The sequence below is a fragment of the Ostrea edulis genome, chromosome 1, assembly GCF_947568905.1.
Source record: "Ostrea edulis chromosome 1, xbOstEdul1.1, whole genome shotgun sequence".
NCBI lineage: Eukaryota > Metazoa > Mollusca > Bivalvia > Ostreida > Ostreidae > Ostrea > Ostrea edulis.
The window spans coordinates 28,653,005-28,663,678 of NC_079164.1; the positions used below are offsets into that span (position 1 = coordinate 28,653,005).

General features: G+C 36.5%; 1 protein-coding gene across 1 annotated transcript in view; it reads left to right on the forward strand.

Annotated features, from left to right (window-relative positions):
* The window catches only part of LOC125663896 (uncharacterized), a 42,654-nt gene extending 32,066 nt beyond the window's left edge, over window positions 1-10,588 (forward strand). The window contains 7 exon segments of the mRNA XM_056142788.1: window positions 251-492; window positions 1,038-1,228; window positions 1,940-2,097; window positions 3,059-3,187; window positions 3,582-3,869; window positions 4,448-4,807; window positions 5,221-10,588. Coding sequence (XP_055998763.1) covers window positions 251-492; window positions 1,038-1,228; window positions 1,940-2,097; window positions 3,059-3,187; window positions 3,582-3,869; window positions 4,448-4,807; window positions 5,221-5,717 — 1,865 coding nt within the window. The 3' untranslated portion in view covers window positions 5,718-10,588.
* Window positions 10,589-10,674: the final 86 nt, after the last annotated feature.

Below are 10,674 nucleotides of genomic sequence, written 5' to 3' on the forward strand. Positions count from 1 at the left end.
GTTTCGTGTGGGGAATTCCTCTTTTGTTGACGTTTGTAATTATATTTGTAATTTGCTGCATCCATTCAGTGTTGCATGTATCAAAACTTGACACATCTCTCCTGACGTCTGTTGTAATTCTACAGAATGCTGCATCTTGATTGCCATAAAATTGTGGTTTTTAAAATATCATAGTATGGTAATCCTTTTTTTTGGTACAAAGAATTTACTTCATATACATTTTCAAAACATTGTATTTTGTTATCTTCAGACCGAAACTTGGGAGAACAACTTTTGCCATTCTATGAATTCTGTTCTGTGAAGAAGCTGTCAGAATGTGTAGATGTTCAGGAAATTTCTGAGATGTTTGAGCCCTGCCCAGACCTGCAGTTATACATACATGTAACAGTGCCATTGTTACAGAGATACCTCTATAAGTTTCAGCCTGACAATTACCAGGACCTTCAGAACCAGAACTTCCCACAGCGACTGGCATCGTTGCAGTTCTTCAAGGTAGACTAGTGGAAGGATATGTCATGATAAAAATACATCTTTTCACTAGTATTCTGAATGCTAATGTAACTGTTTTATAATCTACATTTTGATTGCCTAATGCACTGGTGTTTGAGGCTATTAAACGAACATTAACAAGATGGAAAGCTTTCCATTGTAACGTCATACTCAGTTTGTGACACGTTGCCTGTAAAACTCAGTTTGTGACACATTGCCTGTAAAACTCAGTTTGTGACACATTGCCTGTAAAACTCAAATTGTGACATGTTGCCTGTAAAACTCAGTTTGTGACACGTTGCCTGTAAAACTCAGTTTGTGACACGTTGCCTGTAAAACTCAGTTTGTGACACATTGCTGGTAAAACTCAGTTGGTGATACGTTGCCTGTAAAACTCAGTTTGTGACACGTTTCTGGTAAACTCAGTTGGTGACAGGTTGCCTGTAAAATTTGTAAAGTAGAACCCGATAACTAGCTGTTTTTAATCAAAATATGCATTATTGTTTAAACATATGCATATAAATGCAACTGTTCTTTTTCCATTTCAGGTAAAAACCCTGGAGGTGAAGTATTCATTAAAACACAGCCCTGATGTCTTTGTCCTGAGAAAGGAGAAATGTGTGCAGAAGGAAAATGCTTTTTATTTCCATCGAGATCACACAGAGTCTTATCCAGACATTAACAAAGAAATCGCCAAATTCTTCTCGAACTCAAATGACAGGTGCTCCAAAGATCTGAGGTAAACGTGTGCAGAATGACTGCAAGATCTGTGATATGACACACACATACAGTTAATACATAAGGACGTAGCCGGTTTTGTAACCAGGGGTCAATGCGAACATCTTTGTATATGCAGCATTTCCCCCCAACCTTATGGGAATGGTATTGATACCCATTCAATTGGGAAAAAATGGCATCCAAATACGAACTGGGAATTTTCTTTTATGTCAACTAATGGCCTATGTTATAAAAATTAACACTGAATAAATGAAAAAAAGAATAAAAATTAAGGAATATAAAGAAATATTCATTGTTTACAATTTTATGAAAGTGTTCCAGTCTATTGACCTTTAGTTTCTATTTAGGACGAAGTGAAGAAACTCATACGTGTCTATTTAGGAGGAAGTGAAGAAACTCTTTAAGTTTTATACAAGGCGAATCATGAGTCTAAATTTTGAAGACTTAGCAGTTTGTTACAGGGCATTATTCAGCTTCAAAATTTATAGTATTTGACATTGGGAATGATACAATTTATTAGTACCAGTTATATATTGGGGGAGAAATGCTGATATTGTGATTTATTATCCCTGGTTACAAAATGTGCTTGGCCTCTGTGAGTTGATACACTAGATTCTCATTCTTCATGGAATTACACATATGAAGACCTGCTGATAGAATTGAAGATAGATTCAAAGTGTTTATAATGTTCTCTTTCTCTCTGCTACTGCAGGGCTTTTCTGAATGATCTAATCACACCAATTACCAAGGAACCACATACTCTAGAGGATGTGATGGAACAGAATGACTGTGACCCGCTCCCATCAGGTGAACAAGCCTGGTTTGTCCCTCGACCAATTTTACCAACTTTCCAAAGGCCAGTTGAACCAGGTAGGTTTATCAAGAAAACTAAATTGTATACCAACTTCGTGATTTGAGAATATGAACACATTTACAACAGGTTATATTCACAAGCGAGTAAACAAAATGACCAAGGTAAAGCTGGGATCCATACAGCAGCCTGACACACTGCAGTATGGCAATATCAAAATTTCATGAAATCTCTGATATACTGCAGTATGACAATATATCAAGGACGTTTTATCTATCAACAATAATAATTTTCATTTACATGTCGATTCAATATATCCCTGTGAACTCAAAATAAAAGACACCACAGAGTCGTCCAGTTCTGCTTCATGCTTGAATATTTTATTGAAAATTAAAGATTAACGGCAAACTAACAATTCAACTTTATGACAAACGGGATGATTTCAGCTTCTCCATCATCAACTTCCCATATTTATGTAGCAATATTCCATTATCACCTGCATATGCTGTATATATGTCTCAACTGATTCAATACGCAAGAGCTTGTTCTGTGTATGGTCAGTTTTTAAATCAAGGCAGGTTACTGACAAACAAGTTGATGATGAAGGGGTTTCAACAGTCTTGTTTAAAGTCAGCATTTCACAAATTCTATGTCGTTAAAATGATCTAGTTTGCCAATACAACCTATCATTGGGTCAAATGCTGTCTGATGTGTTGCATACCGATTGTTAGGCTGTTCTTGTCACACTGATTTTGACTGTGGATAACTCTATTTGCCTGATATAGGGCTCATGGCATGTGTGACCGGTCGAGAGGGAATGCTTACTCCTCCTGGGCACCTGATCCCACCTCTGATGTGTCTGGGGATCTGTGTTTGCCCACCTCTCTATTTTGTATTGCTTTTAAGAGTTGTAGGATTGATCACTGTTCGTTATCTTCACCGTTCACACGTCAGTATGGCAATATCAAAATTTCATGATGTCTCTGAAGGTTGTACATCTTTATTTTATTTTCCCAACAGAAATTGAAGCATGGCCTAAGGAACCAGATTCAGGAGGAATAAGAACAGCAAACCAGACAGAGGAAGGAAATCAGGGACTAAAAGCATGGCCACCAATGTCGAACACCCAGGGGACAACTCAAAACAAAGGTTAGTTCAATAGAAATCCATACTACCAATGTCACACTCCCAGGGGACAGCTCAAAACAAAGGTTAATTCATTAGAAATCCTTGCTACCAATGTACCACACCCAGGGGTCTGCTCCAAACAAAGGTTCCTTACTACCAATGTCACACTCCCAAGGGGCAGCTCAAAAGAAAAGTTCATTCACTGGTATAGAAATAGAAAGTTGAAACGAAATAATTAGTGTAGTTTCACTGTGGAGTTAATAGCATATTTCTAAATAATAGCATATTTCTAGAAAATTGATATGACTTGGTTGGTGAAGCATTCAGATTAGATATTTGAAATAAACTGATTATTACTGCTGTAACCCAGCTTTTGTCTTTGTAACTAGTTAATGGTTGTGAGTTTTACTTGCAGTTCGTAAGGAGAGAGAAGAAAAAGTTGCTGATTCTAAAGTTTGGCCTCCACCCAAAGCCCCAGATTACATGAAGAGTGTGAGGGAACTGCCCAGTCAGTTTAAGGTCACAGGTGAATGGAAGCCACCTGGTGGTGAGGAAAGTTCTGAGGCAAGCAAGGGAGATCACTCCTCAGGAGGAAGAGGAGGGATCACTGTACATGAGAGGACTGAGGGACAGCCCTACAACAGACGGGAGAGTAATGAGGAGGGCCCAGGAGCTGTATATGGGAGGCAAGACAGTGAAGGAAGTAAGGAACCCAGTGGTGAAGGATGAATTCTTGTTGTTAAAAATTGTGATGAATGTTTGTGGTAAATGTATGTGATGAATGCTTGTGGTGAATATTTGAGATGAATGTTTGTGATGAATGCTTGTGGTAAATGTTTCTGATGAATGTTTGTGGTGAATGCTTGTGGTGAATATTTGTAGTGAATATGTGTGATGAATGTATGTGATGAATGTTTGTGATGAATGTTTGTTAAATGTTTGTGGTGAATGTTTGTGGTGACTGTTTTGTGAATGTTTGTGATGAATGCTTGTGGTGAATGCTGGAGACAAATCAACAAAACTCAATGATTTTTAAAAGTGTATTGAAAAGCAGTTGTAACAGTGTTGCCTCTACATGATACTGTTTTTTCTGTCTGTGATGAGCTTTTTTATATGTTAGAATTGTTTTTGTCATAATTGAATTAGATAGATGCAGTGGGAGAAATGCGATAGGTTTAGACAGATGCAGTGGTAGAAATGTGATAGGTGCAAAGTCTATCTTGCCAGTTAAGAATTCAGTGTTTATCTTATTTTCAAATTCGTCTGTGTTACATTTTGTAGAAGGCACAAAGAGAAAGATATCGGAAAATGAGACAGAGTCTTCAGGAGAGAATAAAAGATCTGTTCCACGGGAGGAGAGAGAGGAAGGACAGGAGGCTGCAGGTTTCAAAACAGAGGGAGCCCACCACTCAACAGTGCCATCTAGTGGTGATGACATAACAAGGGAAAGGGGAACTCATCCAAAAGAATCCTTTACAAATAGTGAAGAGAAGGGTCATTGGCAGGGAGATCAGGAACATCACGAAAATATGGATAATGTTGGGAATGAGGAAATCCGTAAGCCAAGTGGAAAACGGAGGCATCCAACTGACAGCAGCCAAGGGTCGTCCCACATCCCGGAGTCCAAGAGAATCCTGATGGGTGTGTACACATGTTCAGTTATACTTGTCCTCACCTAACACAATTGTTTACTCAGGTAGAAAGAAATATCTAGAAAACAATTTAAGAATTCCTGAAAGTGTTCAGAGTTTGGTGTTGAAATGTATGGATGGATTTACATTTTGAATTCCACACAGTGGACAAGTTATCTTGTAATTGAAATGAATGAATATCACTAATTTTTAGTACATGTATTTCTCAGTAGAACACATTAGATACTTTTAAAATTTTCATCTGGATTTCTTGAAAATTTGTTCATCAAAACACAACTTCCCTATTCTATATCTACTTTTAAAAATTACTTACTTCTAAAATTTCTTTATATTATGATACCTGTGCATTTTATGTAAATACTAGTATGACAGTTGATGATGCATTATGGCTTCATATTGTAGATCATCCAGCTTGGACGGGGTTGGCGAGTGATTACACTTTTGAAGAGTTAGGACAAGGTTCCAATCTCAAGGCTGTACCAGACATATCTCTAGACCTTGACCAGGACGAGTCAAACTTACAAGAAATAGGTCGGTGGGGTGAACACCTTGTCCACCAGTATCTCTTACGCCAGCAGGAGGTGGATCCGAGTATTATTGAAATCAAGTGGTGTAACAAAGAGAATGAGCAAGGAACGCCGTATGACTTTGAATTATCTCATAGGAGAGACACTCAAGTGATCAAAACCTTTATTGAGGTCAAGGCTACCTTGACTGATGACAAAGACGTGTTTGAGATTTCCTCTCAAGAGATTCAGTTTGCGCAGCAGCACCGTGAAAACTTTCAGATCTACCGTGTGTTTAATGCCGGTGACCTGGAACGAGTGCGATTAGTCAGGATTGACAACCTGTGTCTGAGGCTGGACCAAAAGCAGGTCCAGTTATGGATGATGATTTAATTAAAACTGGGAGAGTGGTCAGTGAGGAATGGAAGAATGGTCAGTTGGATATGAGAGAGTGGTCAGTTGGAATCTAACCTCTTCCCGATTCTGGATGTGAATTTGATCAGAAGACAGAAGTGTTTCTTCTAAACACATTTACCATAGACTCACCATTCATGGGTTTGAATCTGGCAATAGCAGCTTCGTTGATGTTGATTTCTATATTCTTTTTAGCTCAAGTGAGCTTTTCTGATCAAAATTTATCCGTTGTCTGTCGGCGGCGGCGGTGTCATTGTTGTAAACTTTTCACATTTACATCTTCTTCTCCAAAACCACTGAATCAATTTCAACCAAACTTGGCACAAAGCATTTTTGGGTAAAAGGCTTTCAAGTTTGTTCAAATGAAGGGCCATGTCTCCTTCAAAGGGGAGATAATCACAAAAATGCAAAATTAGTAGAGTAGAGTCATTTAAAAATCTTCTACTTAAGAACCACTGGGCTAGAGGAGCTGACATTTATATGAAAGCTTCTTGACATAGTGCAGATTCAAATTTGTACAAATCATGGCCCCCGGGGGTAGGAAGGGGCCACAATAGGGGATCAAAGTTTTACCTACAAATATATAGGGAGAGAATCTTTAAAAATCCTCTTCTCAAGAACCACTGGGCTAGGAAAGTAAAAATTTCATGAAAGCTTCCTGACATAGTGCAGATTCAAGTTTGGTAAAATCATGGTCCCCGGAGGTAGGATGGGGCCACAATAGGGGATCAAAGTTTTACATTTAATAAGGGAAGATCATTAAAAATCTTCTGAAGAATCACTGGGCCAGAGAAGTTTACATTTACATGAAAGCTTCCTGACATAATGCATTTTCAAGTTTGTAAAAATCATGGCCTCTGGGGGTAGGTTGGGACCACAATAGGGATCAAAGTTATACATGCAAATATGTATGGAAATTCTTTAGATATGGTCATGGTGACTCAGGTGAGTGATGTGGCCCATGGGCCTCTTGTTTCCTATTAGAATTCCTTTAATTTGCAATGTTTTAATCAGGGGCTTTTAGTATAATCATTCATTGATGTTTATCAACAATTGTGGTTTCATTAAATTTCATGGATACTGTTCATAAATTTGTTATTTCATAGGTACTGTTTGTAAATTTGTTATTTCATAGGTACTGTTTGTAAATTTGTTATTTCATAAGTAACTGTTTTGTAATGGTACTTTTTTTATTTTTTCTTCAAAGGTACTGTTTTGTAAATAGGTTATTTTTACTTTATTTTCTTCCTTAAAGAGCAAATTTTGTGTTTTTTCAATGACTTCATTTTGTGGACTGACCACAATCATGAAAAAAAAAAAAACACCTGAAATTTGTATCTAACAAAAATATTGAAACCACAGTATTTTTCCATGTAATGCTATAATCATTTTTTTTTTTACAGTTGGGTATTTTAGTAAGTTTTTTAAATTGCATTTGGCTCATTTGTGTCAAGAGGCAGAAGTGAGTTTTTCTGATTAGTATTTGTCCATTTTCTGTCATCATTTTCATTATAAACCTGAACCACTGGGCCAGTTTCAACCAAACTTGGCACAGAGTAATCTTTGGTGAAGGGGTTTTAAGCTCATTTAAATGAGGTGCCATTCCCCTTTCCAAAAAGCTAATTAGGGTGGAGTAAGGCCAAAAAAAAATCAATAGGTTCCCAGACCCCACTGCATCCGAATGAAAGCTACCGCATTTTTAAAATATTTATGTTAATGAGGTAAGTCTTTATCTTATAGATATTTATGTAAAACTTTTAAGAGGTTTTAACAAGATTGTAAGTATCTTTTGTTCAAATAATTATTGAATACATTCAATTATGTGGAAGTGTTTAAGAATAATAGAATACATTTAATAGTAAGTACTGTAAAGCAATTTCTTATGAAAATAAAAATTCTATATTCCATTGCTTATTCTATATATATATGAGAAAGAAAAGTAACTCATTCTACAATCAATATTAAAAAGAAATATAGCTCATGCTATAGCCAAATGAACTTTAAAAAAAAAAAGCCTGCCTGCTTCATCAAAATTTGAAATTTTGGTATGGGAAACTATTTATTAATTTTTGGGGTCTAATTTGAACATTTTATTAAAAACCACTGGGCTAGAAAAGATCAAACTTTTGTGAAAGTTCTTGACATAGTGAAGTTTCAAGTTTATACAAATCATGGCCCCCAGGGGTAGGTTGGGGCAACAATAGGGGATTAAAGGTTTACATGGGGATATATAGGAAAATCTTTCAAAATCTTCTCAAGAACAGCAGGATCATGATTAGTAATATCAATATGCAAGCATCCGCAGGCAGTAGAGATTCAAATTTCTTCAAATCATGGCTGCAAAGGATAAGGTCACAATAGGGAAACTTAAGTTTTATAGGGGGATATAATGGGGAAAACTTTAAAAACTCTTTTTCTAAAGAGTAACAGTGCCATGATTAGTCATATTGATATACAAGCATTGACAGTTAGTGCAGATTCAGATTTATTCAATTTGTGATTTCCAGGGGTAGGATGGGGCCTCAATAAGGGGTCAAAGTTTCATGGAATTATATAGTAAAAGGTCATTTTCTGTCATCATTCTCCTTATAAACTTTTCACATTTCATTTCCTTTTCCAGAACCACAAGGCCAATTTCAACCAAACTTGGCACAAAGTAATCTTTGGTGAAGGGGTTTCAAGTTCGTTCAAATGAAGTGTCATCGCCCTTCCAAGGGAAGATAGTCTGACTCAAGAAAAAGCAAAAATAGAGTGGAGTCATTTAAAAATCTTATTAAGAACCATTGGGCGAGAAAAAAATACTTATTTGAAAGTTCCTGAAAAAGTGAAGTTTCAAGTTTGTACAAATCATGGCCCCCAGGGGTAGGTTGGGGCAACAATAGGGGATTAAAGGTTTATATGGGGATAAATAGGGAAATCTTTCAAAATCTTCTCAAGAATAGAAGGGCCATGATTAGTCATATTAGTATGCAAGCATCCTCAGGAAGTATAGATTCAAATTTCTTCCAAACATGGCTGCAAAGGGTAGGTGGGGCCACGATAGGAAAACAAATAGGGGAATATTTAGGGGAAGCACTTTAAAAACTTTTTTTCTAGAGAGTAACAGTGCCATGATTAGTCATATTAATATACAAGCATTGATAGTTAGTTCAGATTTATTCAATTTGTGACTCCAAGGGGTAGGATCGGGCCTCAATAAGGGGTCAAAGTTTCATGGGATTATATAGTAAAAGGTCTTATAAAAGTTTTCTTCTCATGAACAGCCAGGCCATGATTACTCATGTTGACAGACATGCATCCCCAGGTAGTGTAGATTCAAGTTGACTGAAGCAATGATCCCTGGTTTAGATGGGGCCACAAAGAGGGGTAACATTCTTAAAAATGTTATTCTCAAGACCAACAGGACTATAATTAATCATCCTGATACAAAAACATCAGGTAGTGCAGATTCAAGTTGATTTTAATCATGGCCTTGGGGATGAGGGGTGAAAGATTTTTAAGTTATGATGTTAATATTCTTTTCGGTATTGAACAGATATCGGCTTTTCTTTGTGGTCAGCGAAATGCTCAGGTGAGCGATGTGGCCCATGGGCCTCTGGTTCATTTTGTTTTTACTCCCTAAGAAATTGCCATACAAGATCTCTGATTGATCAGCTATATGGGTTCTGCATGATAATAAGACATTAACCAATTAACTTCAAATAAAAACGTCTCCATATGAGTGAAAAATTCTCGAGCGAGACGTTGAGCAAGATACAATCAAACAATCAAATAATAAAGTGAAGACTTGACAAATTTCTACAGCATGGCCTGTTTAAGGACAGCAGTTTTCTCATTTTGATAAACTAAAATATTGAATAAGATTGTTTTTCTGTTACATGTATTGTTTTGTTGAGATAACTTTTCATTTATTTTTTATAGTATTTGTAGCTTAGTAAAGGCAGACCAAGACATGTATGCAAGAATAGATTTTCTTGCTTGTTTGTTTTTTCTCTGCATCGCCATTTTATGTTGACGTTGCAAGTAAATGATAAATCACTAGGGACCACAATTTTCCCCCACACATCACTACTTCTGTTTAGTGACATACTATTGCCCATCAACAGTATTGTTGTTTGATGTAGTTCCAATTTGATGCAGCATATGGGAGTAGTGAACATGTACATGCAGGATAAAAAAAATGAAAACCTCGTTCATTTATGTAATCATTATTTTCACACACAGGTTTATACTCCAAGGCAACATGTCTTCATTCATAAGATCATGCACAACATTTCTGACATTTTTTATATAATTATTTTTTCATCTCCTTGATATGAAGAGTTCTTGTATGATTTCTGAAATAAGTTTTATATTGTAGTGATATTACCATACTTTGTATATTGGCCTGGTAAGCTCAGTGGTTTAGACCACCTAACTAGTAATGCAAGGGTCCTGGGTTCAAAGCATGAATGATCCAAAGATTTTTCGCCCATTCTTTGCTACAACTACGGTGTACTTAATCGATGTTTATAGAAACAAACTTTTATAATACTATTACACAAGAGCTGATTTTAAATTTTTACTTGCCACAACCAGGAACTGGCAAAATATGCAAACTCTAAAACAAGCCTGGTAATATTCCCCAAGTATTTTTGTAGAAACAAATTAGGATGCAAGTGAACTATACAAGAAATTTTACAAAAAAATTATAGATTATTGAGAAACGTCGTGCATGTCCAATAACCAATGGTGTTAATAATAAGTCTCGTCATCCACAAATTTTGTGCTTGTTAGTGCAATATTAAATGACTGTTTGTTGTGATGTTTGTTTTTCGTTTTTGTATGTATGATTAAACTTTGTTACAAGACTGATTTTTAAAAAATCCTTGGCCTACAGTTGGCAAGTACAGGGAAGGGGGGTAGGGGGGGGGGGGGTAATCAAAGTGACATCCTA